General features: G+C 40.7%; 1 protein-coding gene across 1 annotated transcript in view; it reads left to right on the top strand.

Annotated features, from left to right (window-relative positions):
* Window positions 1–21,103, top strand: part of LOC124793088 (cGMP-dependent protein kinase, isozyme 1-like) — a 405,887-nt gene that overhangs the window by 291,215 nt on the left and 93,569 nt on the right. Inside the window, exon 12 of the mRNA XM_047257993.1 lies at window positions 14,796–14,959. Coding sequence (XP_047113949.1) covers window positions 14,796–14,959 — 164 coding nt within the window. The remainder of the gene's footprint in view (window positions 1–14,795; window positions 14,960–21,103) is intronic.

Genomic DNA, 21,103 nt, shown 5'->3' with positions numbered 1-21,103 from the left:
ACCAATTGCAGACAACACAGTCAACAGGCCAACATTTTGTCCATATGCACCCCTGCACAAAAGTACCATTAGGCCAAAACAAGGCAATGATGCAGTCCTGATAGTTGTGCAGGACACAAAGAGAGATGCCAGTGCAAACTAGCTACTGTTGCACGAGGATGTCTGCATTGTTCTGTGATCTCACTAGCTGCAATCCCATGGGTTGACCACAGTGCACGCTCACAACCACCACTTGTACAAATCAGGCAGCCACCACTTGTGTGCTTTGTTTCTTATGCCCACACATTAAGCATCATCCATGAGACAAGAGAACTTTAGCACATCTTAGCTGGACTTATGTCCAATGTCTTCCATTGCCATGAGTCTATACTGCACACCCAACCATTGAAGAGTATATACCCTCCGGGATTAGTGGTTGAAACGTTCACCATGGCCATGCGATTGCCCATACGGAAATTTCCATTGTAATTATTACAACTTTTCATCTATATTGCTGTGACTAAATGGTGTGTGAGCCACATGCATTTAATTACCATCACTCATGTCAACAGCTTGGACTTGGTGTGTGGGCATGGAAGTAAGCCAGCCCACAGTATGACAGGTTTGAAAGCAGCAAAGAACCACATGTTGCTTGCTCCACTGGTGATGCTGACTTGCTCGCTTGTAGTCAAAACCAAATGCTGACAGACTCGACTGGCATGTGTGACCAGGAATTGAGAGCAGATTCCCTTTCAAATGTTTCTGTGCTTTCTTGTAGTCTTATGCAGACCATATCTGGGCCTTGAACATTTATTCCCTTTGTGTGTGTTTTGTTTGCAAGTGTCTCAGTAGCTTTAGTGTTTCCCTTTTGTGTGAGAAGTTAGTGAAATAGTACAATGGCAACTATGGAGGATCATCAAAGGCAACTAGAAGAGCTGTTGGCACATAATCAGTTGTTGGAAAGCGAGCTGCAGGTATGGCCCACATGCACAGACTCTGCCCACCCTAAGCCAGCCCAAAATTCACGCACACAACACAGTGCCACACCGCAGCCCTCCGCCACTGCTGGAGTGGTAACCAGTGCTGGATGTGTGTTGGTTAGGCTGTCCCCAGTTTGGTTCCATGACCCATTCATTTCATTTAGCCAAGTGAGTGCAGTTTTTCTCAGTAACAGTATCACATGTGACCTTGCAAAATTTGGACATGTGGTGAGCCTGCTGGACCAGAATCATGCAGCCGAAGTATGAGACATAATAACCCTCCCCCAACCAATGCAGTTCTCCTACAAGTGCATTAAGGATGAGTTAATATGCCAGATTTTGCCATCCGAGGAGCAGCGAGTACAGTAGCTGCTGCACCAATAAAAATACAGCAACTGGAGGCCCTCACATGTCCTGTGCAAGCAGCGGAGCTTCACACAGTTGATATTGTTCCGGATTTGTTGTTGCATGCTATCTGGGTGCACAGCGTCCCCACCCTGCTACTAATAAGGCGGGTACACTGTTCACCTGTTACATATTTTTACGAGCTTCAAAAGGAGCAACTGCAGTAATGGATAGGAAATGTGATTGTTGTGTACAGATGCGAGCTGAGCTGATGACCCATCACTCACAGCTTCAGGCTGCATTGACTTCCGTCACACAGCTTGAGGCTGCTGCCAGGGGGCGTCACTGTGGGGGATCGGACGTGGGGATGCGAGAGACATGAAGCACGTCCCATGTGCCCTCTGATCGATCCACTGCTGTGACCTCCCCGGGTACTGCCTGCACTGAGGTTGACACTTCACCAGTGGTCGAGTGGGAGATCATTCCAAAGTCTGGCAGGCAGTGAAAAACTTTCTGAGGTGCCAATAGTAGAGCCTCCCCAGTTCATTTGACGAACAGGTTTTGGGCGTTATCCATGGCTGACGGTGTCTCTGAGCCGGATGCAGTCGTCCACACAGTTCCAGAGGAAGCTTCTTGGCCTGCAAGGTCTGGGCATTCACAAAGGGTAGGTTTGCTGGTAGCTTGGAGCTCCAGCATTAGGCACGTAATAGGGCCCCATAGGAACATGGCTGGAAAGGAGTGGAAGAAAGCCAGTGTGCACCCTGTGTGCATTCCGGGGGGAGTCATTCCGGATATGGAAAGGGTGCTTCTGGATGCCATGAATAGTACATGGTGCAGCCAACTGCAGTTGGTGGCTCATGTTGGTACCAATGACGTGTGTCGGTTTGGATCAGAGCAGATTCTGACTGGTTTTGGGCAGCTAGCGGAAATGGTAAAGAATGCCAGTCTTGCTTCCGAGATTAAGGCGGAGCAGCATCGTTGATAGAACCGACTGTGACCTTTGGTGCAGAGCCGAGTGGAGGGTGTGAATCAGAGGCTCAGGTGGTTCTGTGACCGTATAGGCTGCAGATTCCTTGACTTCCACCATCAGGTGGTGTGTTTCTGGATTCCGCTTAATATTGCAGGAGTCCACTACACACAGGAAGCAGCTACACGGGTAGCGGGGGCTTTGTGGAAGGGACTGGGTGGTTTTTTAGGTTAGCGGGCCTCAGGGAACCACAGAAAGGGCATCTGTCTAAAAGTGGGCAGGTAAAACACAGTAAGGTAGTTGTAGAAACGATTGGTATTGTAGTTGTAAATTGTTGTAGCTGTGTTGGGAAAGAACCAGAGCTCCAAGCCCTAATAGAAAGCACTGAAGCTCAAATTGTTGTAGGTACAGAGAGCTGGCTATAGTTGGAAATAAGTTCAACCAAATTTTTTTCAAATGATCTAACAGTGTTTAGAAAGAATAGATTAAATACAGTTGGTGGTGGTGTATTTATTACTGTCAGAGGTTGTTTGCCTTGTACCAAAATTGAAGTAGATAGTTCATGTGAAATAGTGTGGGTAGAGGTTATATCTGACAATTGGACTAAACTATTAATTGGATCATTTTACTGACCCCCTGACTCAGAAGGCATAGTTGCTGAACAGCTCAAAGAAAACTTGAGTCTCATTTCAAATAAGTACCCCGCTCATACAATTATAGTTGGTGGTGACTTCAATCTACCCTCAATATGCTGGAAAAATTATACATTTAAAGCAGGTGGCAGGCATAAGACATCATCCAAAATTGTACTGAATGCTTTCTCAGAAAGTTATTTTGAATATTTAGTTCATGAGCCCACTCAAAGCGTAAATGGTTGTGAATGCATACTTAATCTTTTAGCAACAAATAATCCTGGACAAATAGTGAGTGTTGTGACAGATACAGGGATTAGCGAGCACAAGGCAGTTGCTGCTAGGCTGAATACTGTAACACCTACAACCATCAAAAAGAAAGGCAAAGTATATCTATTTAAAAAAGCTGATAAAAATTCTCTTAACGCCTTTTTAAGAGACAGGCTTCACTCCTTCCGATCTGATCATGTATGTGCAGAAAAGTTGTGGAATGTTTTCAAAGAGATAGTATCAGCAGTGATTGAGAAATATATATCACACAAATTAAAAAGGGATGGTACAGATCCCCATTGGTACACAAAATGGGTCAGATCGTTGTTGCAGAAGCAACGAAAAAAGCATGCCAAATTTAAAAGAACGCAAAACCCCAAGATTGGCAAAGTTATAGAGAAGTTTGAAATATAGCACATACTTCAGTGCGAGATGCTTTTAATAATTTCCACAATGAAATTCTGTCTCGAAATCTGGCAGGAAACCCAGAGAGATTCTGGTCATACATAAAGCACACCAGTGGCAAGACGCAATCAATACCTTCACTGCGTGATAACAACGGTGAAGTCACTGATGACAGTGCCACTAAAGTAGAGTTATTAAACATGGTTTTCCAAAACTCCTTCACCAAAGAAGATGAAGTAAATATTCCTGAATTCCGATCAAGAACAACTGCCAAGATGAGAAATATAGAAGTAGATATCCTCGGTGTAACAAAGCAGCTTAAATCACTTAATAAAGGCAAGGCCTCCAGTCCAGATTGTACACCAGTCAGGTTCCTCTTAGAGTATGCTGATGAAATAGCTTCATATTTAGCAATTATATACAACCACTCGCTAACAAAAAGACCCATTCCTAAAGACTGGAAAATTGCTCAAGTGACACCAATACCCAAAAAGGGAAGTAGGAGTAATCCACTGAATTGCAGGCCTATATCACTAACATCGATTTGCCATAGGGTTTTAGAACATATACTGTATTCGAAAATTATGAAGTACCTGGGAAGAAAATGATTTACTGGCATATAGTCAGCTCAGATTCGGAAAATATTGTTCTTGTGAAACACAACTAGCTCTTTATACTCATGAAGTAATAAGTGCTCTTAGCAGGGGATGTCAAATTTGATTCCATATTTTTAGATTTCCAGAAGGCTTTCGACACATTTCCTCACAAGTGTCTTCTAACCAAACTGCGTGCTTATGGAGTATCACCTCAGTTGTGTGACTGGATTTGTGATTTCCTGTCAGAAAGGTCACAGTTCATAGTAATAGACAGAAAGTCATCGAGTAAAACAGAAGTAATATCCGATGTTCCCCAAGGAAGTGTTATAGGCCTTCTATTGTTCCTGATCTATATTAACGACATAGGAGACAATCTGAGTAGCCGTCTTATATTGTTTGCAGATGATGCTGTCATTTACCGTCTTGTAAAGTCATCAGATGATCAAAACGATTTGCAAAATGATTTAGATAAGTTATCTGTATGGTGCAAAAAGTGGCAATTGACACTGAATAAAGAAAAGTGTGAAGTTATTCACATGAGTACTAAAAGAAATCAGCTAAATTTTGATTATGCGATAAGTCACACAAATCTGAGAGCTGCAAATTCAACTAAATCCTTAGGGATTACAATTAAAAATAACCTAAATTGGAATGATCACATAGATAATATTGTGGGTAGAGCAAACCAAAGACTGTGATTCATTGGCAGAACACTTAGAAGGTGCAACAGGTCTATCAATGAGACTGCTTAACACTATGCTTGTCTGCCCTATTCTGGAGTATTGCTGTGCAGTGTGGGATCCGCATCAGGTGGGACTGACGGATGACATCAAAAAAGTGCAAAGAAAGGCAGCTTGTGTTGTATTATCATGAAATAGGGGAGATAGTGTCACAGACATGATACGTGAATTGGAGTGGCAATCATTAAAACAAAGGTGTTTTTCATTGCGATGGGATCTTCCCGTGAAATTTCAATCACAAGTTTTCTCCTCTGATTGCGAAAACATTCTGTTGGCACCCACCTACATAGGGAGAAATTATCATCACGATAAAATAAGAGAAATCAGGGCTCACACAGGAAAATTTAAGTGCTTGTTTTTCCCGTGTGCCGTTTAAGAGTGGAACGGTAGAGAGACAGCATGAAGGTGGTTCACTGAACCCATTGCCAGTCACTTTATTGTGAATAGCAGAGTAATCACGTAGATGTAGATGCAGGTGCAAGCAGTAGATAGCTGCACAGTCACTTTATTGTGAATAGCAGAGTAATCACGTAGATGTAGATGCAGGTGCAAGCAGTAGATAGCTGCACAGACTGACATGCAGCTACACACCATAGCGGACCTGGCAGATAGGGTGCACAATGCCCTGACAAATATGCCAAGCATGGCATCTGCAGTTGCCTATGAGCCCTTAACCCACCAGCCACCTTCAATTTGTGGCAACAGACACTTCTCCCAGCCCCATCAATGGACACTGACCTTCAGCACCTCGTGCAGAACTTGGCTGCCCATGTGGCGGCCCTCAGCACACAGGTCAACAGGTTGATGTTCTCACAGCAACAGGGCAGCAGGCACCACATTGGTAGCAGACCATGCTCCAGGTGGTGCGGCTTGTGCAACCACCACCACAGCATCCACTGCTCTCATGGTAACCTGCTGATGTCAGAGCAGACTCCAAGTGGCGTCTGCTGGTATCATGCCCATTTCGGCAGTGATGCAACCAAGTGCTGTACCACTTGCTTGCACTCAAATGCCAGCTGGGACCACACCTACACTGGATGCAGTGCTGTGTCAAAGTGTCTGTTTGTGGCAGAACGGAGTGGGGGTGTGAGGTAGCTGGTAGACACTGTGCCAGATTTATCGATTTTTCCCAAAACCATGTTAAAAGATCTTGGGAAGACTGAAACAATGTGCCTCACTGCAGTTAATAGTTCCACCATCAAAATGTATGGCATTCATCATAAGAATGTGGATCTCAGACTGCACCATACATTCACTTGGAAGTTTGCTTTGACTGCTGTCAACGATCTGATCCTGGGTGCAGATTTCCTCAGACACTACCAATTGCTTGTGGAAATCTCAAATGCCTGTCTGACCTCAAATGGCAAAGACAAGTCCGAAGAAGGTGGGACAGCAACAGCAGGACACCTTGTTCATTATTAAACCTGTGGCATGCTCCAGACCATTCACAGATATTCTAAAAAAAATTCAGGAGCTAATTTGCCTGTCTGAGGCACTGTGATACATCACGCATTCAACGCACCACCGTATCATCACCGCTCTTGGTCCCTCCATCTGATGCCACCCACATCACCTCACACCCGTCAAGTTCACAGTCTTTAAGGCCGAGTTAATGGCAATGCTGTGACAAGACATCATCCAATCATTGAGCAGCCCATGGTCTTTCACTTTGGTGCCCAAAAAGGACATTTTGTGGCCTCCATGTGGGGACTGCCATACGCTAAATTCATGGACAGTGTCAGACAGATATCTGGTACCACATCTGCTGGACTTTAGCTGTGACTTGTGAGGTGTGACTGTGTTTAGTAAAATTGACTGCATGAAGGCATTCATGCTCGTCCCCATGGTGCACAAAGACATAGAAAAAGCCATTATTACCACTCCGTTCTTCATGTACCTGGACGACGTCCTCAAGTTCTCAAAGTCGCCCAAATTCCACCACAGCATACTAACAACAATTCTCTGGTGTCTCAGTGAGACTAACATAGTGATCAATCTATTGAAATGTGTATTCGGGGTCAGTGAGATTGAATTTCATACCTACCAGATCCACACCTGTGCTGGCCACAGCGCAGGCAATCATGAACATGCTTCACTCAGAAACTCACAAAGGCCTATGTCATTTCATCAGGATTGTCAACTTGTACCAACACCATCTGCATAACATTGCTGTAGTGCTAAAACCCCTGACTGCACATGCCCACAAGACGAAAGGAAGAGCTCTGATTACCTGGACTCATGGAATGGAGCAAAGTTTTACTGCATCTAAACGGTGCCTTGCCGAAGTGGTAGAACTTATTCATCCAATACAGGAGGTGGAGTTAACCATCATTGTGGATGCCAGCCAGGCCACTATTGTTGCAGTGCTTCAACAACATGTTGAAGGCAGCTGGCAGCCACTTGGCTTCTTCTCGTGGAAGTTGTCAGCAGTGCAGCTCTCTCGGAGAGCATACAACCATGAGCTGCTTGGAATCAGGCAGTGAAACACTTCTGTTTGTTGGTGGAAGCTCGCGCCTTCATTATATTCACTGATCATAAACCTGTAACACATACTTTCCGGATCAACAACACCAACTGTTCACTGCACGAAATACAGCAGTTGGAATATGTGTCCCAGTTGACAACAGACATCTGCCACATTTCTGGGATGGAAAACGTCATAATTGTCTGCTTGTCCCATGGTTGTGCAGTAATCTCCTCCCCTGTGAACTTCAAAGCCATCACACAAGAACAGGAAGGCGACGGATAACTGGACAGCTTCCAACATGATTCTTCCAGTGACCTATGCCTATAATTGTGCCGGAGAATTCATGGAGGAATGTTGCCTCAGCCTGCCACTAGCAGAATGCCTGCACAGTCACATGACCAGCATCTGACTGCATCCACTGACACAGCTTTGTGTCGGCAAAGCCTTTGCCCGCACAGATCTTCAGCACTGCATGCATGTGATCCTGCACACAGATGCGGTACAGCAACCACTTCAACTGCTGTATTTGGGATCACACTGCACAATAACATGTGGGAAGATGTTGGAGATCAAGTATGATTGTAGGTCAGCCAAAGTCTTGGTCAACAAGGTCAAACCAGTGTATGTCTTGACAGTGCCAACCGCCACACACTTCTTCAACCCAACGGGGGTCTTGGTAATGGATTACCCCCTATACTAAACTCTTCAAACTGGTAGTTTCTGGGTGTGTCCCTAGCCTGCTGGCGGTAGTTTATATGGCTGGCTGGCCCCAGAATGCAGCGATTCAGTGAAATTGCTCTAGGATGGGATTACTTGTTCAAATGTTACGAAAATTTCAGGAATTGGTATCAATACATATTTATTATGATTAAAACATACATTGTCATTTAAAATGAATTTTTAGTGTGGTATATTTTGAAACAATCTTGGAAACAACGTCCTACACCACAGTCCTTGCACCAGAATGATGCTTCCTTACATTTCCTCATCTTCTTGCAGCAGACTGCAGATCTCTTTTTAGGCTTCCTCTTCTTCTCTGTGAGTGGGATCTTCTCAATAGAATGCCTTGCTGTGAGCTGTTCAGGCACAGGAATTTTTGAAGGTTGCCCACATCGAGGTGAAGATACATTCTTCCCGTGAATTTCCAGAAAATGTGTTATGAGAGGAAGCCTGAGATTTATAAGCGTTTCTTCCGTTGTTTTTTTGCTAGCATTGTAAACAATAAAAGCATTGTGCACTTCAACATTCATCAGCCTTCTAAATATTTTCATATACCACTTAACACCTTTCTTCCTTTCCATGAGAAAAGGTTGTAGTATCTGATCCTTCAAATCTACACTGCCCATAAAACTATTGTACTCTTTTATGCACTGAGACTTTCTTACCTCGTTACCCCTTTCAGTTGCTGTAACAACTGCATCATTACGAAATGTTGAAATAAAGGCAACTAAACATATCTTCAAATGGAGATCACTTTGTTCTTGAAACACTCAATTTGAAGAGACACAATTCAAAATATTGTTCAGTTCACATTTCACTGTCGGATGGGCACAATCTGGTGACGCAAAGCCTGAGTCCATTGTTCGCTCTAATGGCATAGTTGTTGACTGTTGCAAACTAATAAAGTTAGCACATGGTGTTGGTTGAGAATGCGAATCACTGTACGTAAATGATGAATACGCCGTTGGCGAAGAAATGACGAAACTCAGTGAGCGGAGTTGTGCTTCCACATCTTCAAACAAGGCATTGTTTGGTGTGGTCATTGTGTAGTGCGTATAACCTGTTGCATAAACACTGGCGCAAAAGACGTGAAACACGAATGAACTGCGGGGTCACCACTATGGGAATGGGATCGGTAATCGGGATATAGAAAACTTAATTCCCATATATGTCGTAGCTCGTATATATTTACACTTGACACTGCATCCATACAGAATGAAGTATAAGAAAGAACTGACTACAATAAAGTTACGATGGAGGCTCAACAGAGCACTTAGAGTTCACAGGTATTAAGTTTTGTGGTCAATACGAGCTATCGACGCCACAGTATCATCTACACATCCAAGATTATTTATATTTACCCAAGCTATTTTAATTCCAATTTCTTCATCATGTAACATGGCATTCCTTTCAATTTGTTATACATATAGATTTAATAAATAATGAGAAAATATGCAGCTTCACCATACTCCTTTCTGTATCTTGACCCATTTAGTTGCTCCAAGGATCTTCACCATGCCATCTTGGTCAGAGTATAAATTCTGTATGAGTTAACTGAGGTATCTGTTACTTCCATGTTTATGAGCACTTCCCATAATTTATTGTGGTTTCCAAAGTCAAAGGCCTTAGCACAATCAGTAAAGCAGAGATACACTTCAGTCTGAAAATCTCTTGCCTTCTCCATAACTCATCAGGTCCAAGCAATTTGATCTCTGATCCTTCTTGCTTTATGAAAACCAGATTGTTCTTCAAGTAGCTTTCAGTCTTTGTACTGGCAAAGTACATTATACACATGACTTTGTTTGCATGTGAGATAAGTGTGGTAGTTCAGTGCTTCAAGTACTCTTTAGAAATGCCATTCTTTGAAATCAAGATGGATATTGAACTTTTCTGCTCTTTTAGCCATTGTTGGCTCCTCCATATTTTTTGATCTATTGAGTGAAGCACTTTCACTGCATTCTTGTCAATCATTTGAAATAATTTTGCTGGAGTTCCATCATGTCCACTAGACTCATTTTCTGTAATGTTTTCTAGGACCCATTTGTCTTCACTCTCCGTTTGCTCTGGTTCCAAAATCACGTTAACTACATCGTCATCAGGGTGAAGTTCTTTCTTATATAGGTATTCTTCATAATATGCCCATCTTTTTTATTTTCTCTGATTCTGTAGGATGTTTACCATTTCTACCTTTTATCATGCCTATTTCCACCTGGAATTTTCTTTGATGTCTTTAATTTTCTCGCAAAGATCCCCTGTCTTTCAAATTCTACTATTCTTTTCAATTTCTTTGCACTGTTCATTTAAGAAGATATTCTCATCACTTGTAGTTAATTTCTAAAACTCTGGATTTAATTTAAGCATTGCTGATCCATCCTCTTTGATTTTTGCTTTCTTTCATTCCTATGTAATTTGCTTTGCCTCAGCCAGTAACCATTTGGCCTTCTTGGTATTCTTTTGCTTGGGAATGTGTTTTTCTGCTGCCTCCTTCACAGCATAGGCTACTTCTGTACACAGCTCTTGTGGATTTTTTGTCTTCTAACTCTAATGCATTAAATCTGTTCTTGACTTCTACTGTATAACCAGAAGGTATGCTCTTAAGGCTGCATGTGTAAGATGGAATAGTTTGGCTAGTTTCCTCAGTTTCAGCCAGAATTTTGCACTTAAGAGCTAATGATCTGATTTACAGTCAGCTCCACGTATTGTTGTAGTTGGATGGATGGCACTATCTCACCTCTAATTACAGAGTATATAATCGATTTGGCCATCTCATGAAGTTCAGATGTAAAAGTGTTGTTTTTGTAGCTGGGAAAGTGTATTGGTAATAACCAGTGCATTATTGTGGCAGAGTCATAGGAGTCTATGTCCTGCTTCATTTGTTTTACCAAGACCAAATTTTCCCTTAACATCTTCTACAGTTTGATTTCCCACTTCGATGTTCCGGTCTCCACCTATGAAGACAATATCCTTTTTTGATGTCAGCAGCAGTAATTCTTGCAAATCTCCATTGAACTGATCAACAGTGTCCTCTTGACATTTGGCGGATGACACGCAAACTTGAATGATCGTGGGGTTGGCTTCAACCTGATGGACATTCTACCATTTTTTATAACTGCAGCCTGTTACAGCTTTCCTTAATCTGTTACTAACTGTGAAGGCTACTCCATTACTGCTGTTGCTGTTTTACCCAGAATAGTACACTGTATAGCCATCAGAAGCAAATCTTCCACTGGCCTCCAAATCCTTCCTGCTCACCGACTCAGTTTCTTGCTGAGAATAGTTACTCAACCTTTCACTGAGTTGCTTGGCTTAAAACGGGTACCACATGTAGTAGGAAGCTGGAAAATTGAGCTGACACAGGCTAAGAGAAATCTCTTCCTGTGTTCTTGTCTCTGCATGTCACCGCCTTTTTTGCCAGAGTCTAATGGTGTTTTCTGAGATTTCCCCAGGTCATTTCCTGCGCCTTTTGACTGAATATGTCAGTTTGGTGGTCAGAGGAAGGCAATATCAACTCTGATGGAACCATATCTAATAAAGTACTGTGGTACTCAAACCAACCTTTGAGTTTAGGACAGCTTTTCTTTAGATAGAGGAAAAAAAGAACAGATTAAAACCCCAAGAGTTTGAGAAAATAGTTGAGAAATGAGAGGAAAAATCAAAACATTTAGAAAAAAATTGTGTGTCATGAAACTTCATATAGTACACTGAGACTGTATGCCATACCAGGACTCAAACTGAGACCATTCCTTTTGCAGCTATCACTCACACTGACTGAACTATTCAGGTGTGACTCACAACCTACCCTCACAGTTACACTTCTGCTAGATTATGCCCAGCTCTGAAACTAGGAGAGTTAGTTAGTTAGTTTGTTTGTTACATGTTCCATTGATCAATAGGACAGAAAAACCATTATGATGTGGAACGTCTCAAATGCACAAGAAATGTGCATAGGAAACAAGTTGTTTCTTTTTCTTCTTTTTTTTTTTTTTTTTAATTATAGTGTTATACCTAAATATTTCTATTATCTATCTCATTCCCTTAAATGGCACAAAACGCATATATTGCATCTCCAGATTTATTTACTCATGTTCAAGAATTCATCTTGTCAAGGAGGTATGATTTCAATTTGTTTTTGAAACTATTACTACTGTCTGTCAGACATTTTTATTTCATCTGGTAATTTATCAAAAAATTTTATAGCAGCATATTTTACCCCTTTCTGTGCCAAAGATAGGTTAAGTAAAGGATAGTGTAGGTCTTTCTTTTTTCTGGTATTGTAATCATGAATGTCGCTGTTGATTTTAAACTGGTCCATGTTGTTGAGAAAAAATTTCACTACTGAGTAAATGTACTGTGAAGCAGTTGTAAGAATTCCTAACCTATTAAACAGACACAGTCTACAAGATGTGCGACTATGAACCCCACACATTATTCTAACTACTTTCTTTTGAGCAGTGAATACCTTTTGCCTAAGTGTTGTTTTGCGCCAGAATATTATTCCGTATAACATGAGAGAGTGGAAGTATGCAAAGTATGCTAGCTTACTAATTTCCACATCGTCAAAATTGTCAATTATTCTGATTGCAAAAGTTGCTGAACCTAGATGCTTTAGGAGATCCAAAATATGAATTTTCCAATTAAGATTCTCATCTATATGTACACCTAAAAACTTAGTATGCTCTACCCTGGCTACTGACTTCTTTTGATGTGTTATGTTTATTGAAGGAATTATATTTTTTGCAGCAGAAAATTGGATGTACTGTGTTTTTTCAAAGTTCAGAGCAAACCCATTCACAGAAAAGCAATTGATAACTTACCCAGAGACAAATTATTTGTATCATTTTCTATCAGACTTTCTTTTACTGGATTAATAATTACGCTTGTATCATCAGCAAACAGTGACAGTTCACCATCTCATTTCACATAAGAAGGGAAGTCATTCACAGATATCAAGAACAGGAGGGGACCAATGACCGAACCTTGTGGAGGACCTAATGTAATTTCTCCCCAGTTAGAAGAAGTGGCAAACTCCTTTGAATCACTTGAAGCATATAAAGAGACTTTTTTCTTCATGTTCTGTAGATATGGCTTAAACCACTTATATACTGTTCCATTTATACCATAGAATTGTATTTTCTGTAACATAATGTCATGGTTCACTCAATCAAATGATTTGGACAAGTATCAGAATATTCCTACTGGTGACATTTTACTATTTGTATATTGCTATCTCAGTGGAACAGCATTTCTGAATTCCAGAAATCCGAACTGTGATTTACTAAGTATCCCATTACAGTTGAGATGGCTAAGTTCTCTTGAGTAAATTACTTTCTGAAAGATGTTTGAAAATGCTGTAAGCAAGGATACTGGCCAGTAATTATTGACCTCTGTGGTTTCCCCCTTTTTGTAGAGAGGCCTGACAATGGCACATTTTAATCTGTCTGGAAAAATACCAGAGTCAGTGATGCATTACATATGTGACTCAAACCATCAGCAGTAATTGCTCCACATCGTTTTAATAACTTGTTGGAGATGTCATCTACTCCAACAGAACATTTATTTTTCAATGATTTAATAATTTTCCTTATTTCACAAGAAGTTGTTAGATGAAACTTAATCTGACTAAAATTTTTCAAAACTGACTCTTCCATGTACTGCCTGGCTTTTTCTTTTGAACTATTCTCACCAATTTTTTCTCCTACACTTATGAAGTGATTGTTAAATACATTGGCTACCTGTGTACTGTTGGTTAAGATGGTCTCATTCTCTTTAACAGTAATACTACCTACCCCAGGGGTTATCTTTCCTGTCTCCCTTCTAACAACATTCCATATTGATTTTATTTTATTGCTGGAGTTGTTAATTTCTTCTCTAACATACATATTTCTTGATTTCCTTACAACTTTTCTCAGTATGTTACAATAATTTTTGTAGTGTAACACTACTTCTGGATCTTTACTAGTTCTTGCTGTTTAGTTTTCTTTTTCTTTCTGAAGACACTTTAATACCTGTAGTAATACAAGCTTTCTTTGAAAAATTTGTAGTGTTACATTTAGTAATTTTCTTTGGAAAACAATGTTCAAAAAGGGATATAAATTTATCAAGAAATATGCTGCATTTATCATTAACATTTGGCTCATTATATACATCTTCCTAGTTTACATTTCCTAAACTTTCTCTAAAGTGGTCTATAGATACCGGAATTGGTAGAAGGAATTGGTAGAAGTTAAGCTGTGAAGGTAGATCAGGTGTCATGCCCGTGTCACTCAGTTGATAGCATCACCTATGAAAGGCAGGGCTACAGCTTTGATTCCAAGTCTGGCACATAGTTTCAGTCTGCTTGAAAGCTTCAAGGCAGAGACAACTACAATGCAGAATGAAAAATTCATTACAGAAGTAAGTGTCCTTGTTTGAGACAATGAACCAAGATTCATAAATAATAGTGATAAGGTGTATCAAAACCAAGACACAAACTATACATAGAGAATAAACAAAAGTGTAATAATGGCAACAACAATGTATTCAATGTAATGAACAATTTTTTCTACTGTGTGTCACTTCTTTGAATTCACACACATCTAGTACTAGTAACATTAGGTCTATTTTTAATGTTTATCTGTGAAAAACAATGTAATGCTAGTCCTTCTTCTAAAGCAATGAATTATTTATGTTTCATGAAATAATTTTGTTGTTTTAGGTTGACTTTGGCTTTGCAAAAGAAGTGGGTCCTGGAGGTAAAACATGGACATTTGCTGGAACACCAGAGTATGTTGCCCCAGAAATAATACTCAATTTAGGACACAATCGGGCAGTTGACTACTGGGCACTTGGAATATTTATGCATGAGCTGCTGACTGGAAGGTGATACGAAAATTCAAAAATAAATAACTAAATTAGTCAATGAAAAGTAAATAAATTAAAAGAAAATTGAAAAAGTCATGTAATTAATTTGTGCATCTATCAGTCTACACTTGTACCTCTGTTCTGCTAAGGATGCTCACACTTTCAGTCACTCATTCTATAGATCCACAAAGAAAGACAACCATCACATATGTAAAGAGGGTCTAATTACAGATCAACACATGTAGCTTGATGGATAATCGTGGTTGTCTTGGGAACAGGTAATGCTCATCGCATCTGTGGCCATGTATACCTCCTGGGTCAGGCCCAGGCCCTAAGGGAGCTCACTCATTGTTAGCTGGGTATGGGTTTGGTGAACCCAGATTTCCTGCTGGTGCAGGAGACACTTTTTAAATGTGTTGATATCCCAGTACTCAGGACATATATGAACTCAGTATGGACAGGGATAATGGTAAATGACACTCCACTTCTGTCTGTCTCATAACAGCTAACAGGTAGTTGTTATAGAAGCACACATTCCATAAAGAGATATGTTTTTCAGTGTAAAACTCAACAAAGTTCTGTATAGGAAGGCTCATTCTCACCTGATTTCACAACTCCCCATCCATTCCTACTTCTTGAGGACTGAATGCACATAAAGTATTATTGGGATCTATGGCAACATAGCACAAGGGTAATGCTACTGAAAGCAACATTGTGGTGCAAGAGTTATGTCTTCTTATTACTGGTTGTACCACACACTTTAGCACTACAGTGGGATAATCCACCCATCAGATGTAGCTGTCCCTGAAAGGAAGTCATGAGTGTGGATGCTCAGCAAAACAAATTGGGCACTGTACATCAAACTGGCTGTTTTTGAACAGTGGGAAAGTATACAGAATTTGGTAGGTCACGTTACAAGGGTGATCCATAATGCTGCTCATGCATCTGTTCCAAAGTACTCAGGCTGACTTATGAGACAACATGTCCCACGGTGGAATACCATGTGTCACTTCACAATCAGGGTTAGATTCCCAGGCATGCAGTGGTTGCAAAGCAAACCATATTCTGCAAACATTGCAAAGGATTTGGCAAGTATTTTTGGACTTGGTAAAATATTTCCTATAAAGAAGATCCCTGGTAAATGTGTCAGGGAACCAATAGCCGCTGTACTAAAGTGAGACGTCTGCAATCTAGTATCCAGTTTACACCTGCAAACACTGTTTACAGGAAATGGCAGTGCATTTCAATTTTATCACTGCCACTGAAAACCAGAGTCCTGAATGAGATTTTCACTCTGCAGTGGAGTGTGCACTGATATGAAACTTCCTGGCAGATTAAAACTGTGTGCCCGACCAAGACTCGAACTCGGGACCTCTGCCTTTCGTGGGCAAGTGCTCTACCATCTGAGCTACCGAAGCACGACTCACGCCCGGTACTCACAGCTCTACTTCTGCCAGTACCTCATCTCCTACCTTCCAAACTTTACAGAAGCTCTCCTGCGAACCTTGCAGAACTAGCACTCCTGAAAGAAAGGATATTGCGGAGACATGGCTTAGCCACAGCCTGGGGGATGTTTCCAGAATGAGACTTTCACTCTGCAGCGGAGTGTGCGCTGATATGAAACTTCCTGGCAGATTAAAACTGTGTGCCCGACCGAGACTCGAACTCGGGACCTTTGCCTTTCGCGGCCAAGTGCTCTACCATCTGAGCTACCGAAGCACGACTCATGCCCGGTACTCACAGCTCTACTTCTGCCAGTACCTCGTCTCCTACCTTCCAAACTTTACAGAAGCTCTCCAGCAAACCTTGCAGAACTAGCACTCCTGAAAGAAAGGATATTGCAGGGACATGGCTTAGCCACTGCCTGGGGGATGTTTCCAGAATGAGATTTTCACTCTGCGGTGGAGTGTGCACTGATATGAAACTTCCTGGCAGATTAAAATTGTGTGCCCGACCGAGACTCGAACTCGGGACCTTTGCTTTTCATGGGCAAGTGCTCTACCATCTGAGCTACTGAAGCACGACTCACACCCAGTACTCACAGCTCTACTTCTGCCAGTACCTCGTCTCCTACCTTCCAAACTTTACAGAGTCGTGCTTTGGTAGCTCAGATGGTAGAGCATTTGCCCGCGAAAGGCAAAGGTCCCGAGTTCGAGTCTCGGTCGGGCACACAGTTTTAATCTGCCAGGAAGTTTCATATCAGCGCACACTCCAATGCAGAGTGAAAATCTCATTCTGGAAACATCCCCCAGGCTGTGGCTAAGCCATGTCTCCGCAATATCCTTTCTTTCAGGAGTGCTAGTTCTGCAAGGTTCGCAGGAGAGCTTCTGTAAAGTTTGGAAGGTAGGAGACAAGGTACTGGCAGAAGTAGAGCTGTGAGTACCGGGCGTGAGTCGTGCTTCAGTAGCTCAGATGGTAGAGCACTTGCCCGCGAAAGGCAAAGGTCCCGAGTTCGAATCTCGGTCGGGCACACAGTTTTAATCTTCCAGGAAATTTCAACCAGAGTCCTGTTTTCTGTTGTCATAGGACATAATGGAGAGTAGTAGTTGGGATTTCCATTCCTACAACACTGAGAAATACACCTTCCAATTTTCTTTATGGCAGCTGGATTGTGCATTGTCTCAGCAGACCAGACTGCACCAGTCTGAGTCCAGTACAGCATATTATGGTGTCTCAAAGAGGATGCAAACCAAATCCTTTTATTTCTTTTTAATAAAATCTGGCTGAGCATAAAGGGTGCTAGAACACATAGTCAACTGACCAACTGACTTCTTATCTAAGTTCTATAATCAGAAGAACTTAGTCACTTCTAGTACAATTTTATATGATGCAGCCCTTGACAACCTCAACCTGCTCAAAACAGGAATACAACAATCTTTCCTCGGCAGACAACTCTCTCATAGGTATAGCCTTCACTCTTGAGAGGACCTATGATACTAGTTGCAAACATAACACCCTTGGACAGTTCCAAAAATGGGGCTTCTGAGGACATCTACCCATATTCGTATACTCTTGCCTTTCCAATTGTGTTTTTAGACATCAGATCATTGATGCTCTTTCACAATGATTCAAGCAAGAGAATAGTGTACCTCCAGAATGTGTTTCGAGTGTCACTCTGTTTGCTATAACAATCAATAGTGTTATGCCCAATCAATGTTCATTGTTTGTCGATGACTTTGCCCTTCTTTCTGACTGTGTTCCTGAAAGTATATCACTGCTGATCTTTTCAGTGAATTTGTAGGATGCTAGTTGGGGATTGTATTGCACTGGGACTGGAATGATGACAGTGTCAGGTGGCAGACACACCTCACTGTGACCTTGAGTTACCAAAGTGTTTAAAATGACTTGAAGAGAGCTTCAGTAACATGTATTTGGCATTTGTTAGCTGTGTAGTGGTGATTTCAAAAGGGAGATACTTGTGGAAGAAATGATTTATATTTCATCTCAAAAAGTTTAATTTATTTCATCAATGTCATTTCATCTAAATTTCCTGCCTTTCCAAAACATAACTTATTGAAGTTATTCCACAGTGATGTGTCTAATCTCAATGCCTGTTTGTCCTTCTGGTTTTATCTTATTTAATGTGACCATCAACTTCTTAGTTAAGCAAGAGCCATTAAGCAATTACCTCAGGAGATGAGTTTGTGTGCACAGTGACTACCTTGAAAGTGTTATTAAGCCTCTCCAGCAGTCTCCAAGATAAAAAGCAGTTACAGTTAATGAAACTCCCTGGCAGATTAAAACTGTGTGCTGGACCGAGACTCGAACTCGGGACCTGTGCCTTTTGTGGGCAAGTGCTCTAATCTGCCATGAAGTTTCATATCAGCACACACTCCACTGCAGAGTGAAAATCTCATTCCAGTTACAGTTAATGTTGTCCATTGAGTCAGATCCAGTCACAAATGGGGTAATATTTAAAGTAGCAGGTTGATTTAACAACGGCATCTCGATAATTTGCGTATGAATGTTTCAGTAGTCTAGAGAGGTTGTTAGGAATTAAACACCTGAGAAATAAACTACAAGCAAAATGTATCAGCTGTGAGATACTGTATAGAAATTCCATCCCATGCTCATCTAGGATAACCTCTTTTTCACACTTTGGTTCCTCTCTGTCTTAAAACTGAGAAGCTTCATTCATCAGGAATTTACCAACATATTGAAAAAGCATCACCAGCAGTTATACTGTAATCATTACAAATTGACAGCACTTTTTCTCTCTTTGGTTTTTATGTATGAATGAGTCTTGATTAAGAATGACATATTTGACACATTACTGACGGCACCTTTTATTCCTTGTTGCACGTTAGCATCACAACTGCTCAATCTGAGCTGAACTTCCACTGCAATGATACAATGTTTGATTATCCTCACAGTTTTTGAGTTATATTTTTTGGTCATTGTGAAAAATTCTCTTGGATGGTTTCTTTTTGTGATTTGAATCTTATGTTATTCACAACATATGAAATTTGATTATCAAACATGATTGACCACAAACAATGTTATGTTGTCTTTTCATTCCTGTTATTATGTATTAGGGACAGTGCTAGTGCAAGCATTCATATAGAATACAGGTTTCAGTTATATAATATTAAAATGAATTTTATTTTGTCATGATGTTAGCAGCATCTGGTGATGTTAAAAAAGTGAGTTGCTACCAGTGATTTTTTTTTAGTTTGCAATTCGATTGAGACAGGAAAACAAAAATACCTTTGACAGCTACAAGAAAGGAAAGCTACTGAAAGAAGTTTCCCCATTCTTTAGTTATGATGTTCAAGTTGCAGCAAGTGTATCTGGATGTTATTCATAACTTCGCTTTAGACCCAAATCTTAGCTACAGATATACAAATAAAACTCATTGGCCTATACCAGGTATTTCTGCTCAAAGTCAGTGTAGTGGCAGCCAGGAACACCACATTTCCAAAGGATGAGCTTCCCTGTTGACAGCCACCTCAAGATTTACACCTGCTTGTTGCTAGTCCAATGGAGAATCAGTGACATTGTATAATCATATGGCAACTATGAATTGTTGATTTACTTGCTGGTTTGGTTCAGAATTATAGGGGCAAAATCACTCATTTAAATTAAATATTCTGAATTATCCTCACTTAACAGATGAACCAGAGGTAGAAAAAATTATGGTTTTAAATCCAGGCAGCTTGTTCCAACAGAAACTGCAGCTTATTTCAGCATTTACATTGTGAAATCTCTGCCTTAGACATCATTGGGACAAGCAAGTGCTGTCTGACACGGTTGTGTCCTAGCTCAGCAGTAAAGTGTTCACCTTTCAAGCAGAAGAGTACATTAATTATTGGTTCTAATCTTGCTGAAGATCAGATTTTTCCTCACCTGTGAAAGAGATACTAGCAGGCAGATCGACAATCAGCAAAGAAATCCCAAGACAACTCCCTCCCCCCCATAAGTTTTGTCTCTGCCTTGGTTCTGAACCCTGTAGATCTAAAAACGAAAAACTTGCTGCATTGCATGATTGTTAGTGCCTGCTTTTTCTGCTACTGTCAGTTATAGTAACTTAATTGTGGTAATGAATGATCTGGTAACTGGATTTTGTTATGTATCTAAACCTGCTGCTACATTGTCATACTTGTGTGGTAGTCCTGTAATGCTACTTGAGTATGACTGTGGACTGAATGTAGATACATAACATTTTGAATGTGGAAGTGCATATTATATCCTGCTAATTCATGACAGTGTGGTATATTTTGTTTTATTAAAAAAAGACTTTTTTGTAACATTATCATGGCAAATTTTAATTCATTGTTATTAGTACAGTGCATCAAATAAATAGTGTTTTTATGTTAGTTTATTAAACATAGATGATAAACACAAGAGAGAAATAAATTAGCAGCAATAGTCTTTCACACTATCTAAAACAGTCTAACAATATTCATATAGTATTAATGTAGTAGTATTTCAACTCCATATCTATAGGCAATACGTTGGTAGCACTTTATATCCTTGTGTGTTATGCTGTGTTAACAGACAGTAAATCTGTGCATTTCAACATAACAGTGAGTTGAGAGGTCTCATGAATTCTGTCACTGACTGTACACAGCAGTTAAATATATTCAGATGATCCACAGTGCCCATTTCATCTAGAGAGGTAGGGCAAAGAGGTGTCATTTTTATGAGTACCTAGACCTGTGG

This window comes from Schistocerca piceifrons, chromosome 1 (assembly GCF_021461385.2).
Source record: "Schistocerca piceifrons isolate TAMUIC-IGC-003096 chromosome 1, iqSchPice1.1, whole genome shotgun sequence".
In the NCBI taxonomy this organism is placed as follows: Eukaryota; Metazoa; Arthropoda; class Insecta; order Orthoptera; family Acrididae; genus Schistocerca; species Schistocerca piceifrons.
This window is presented reverse-complemented; position numbering and strand designations above follow the sequence as displayed.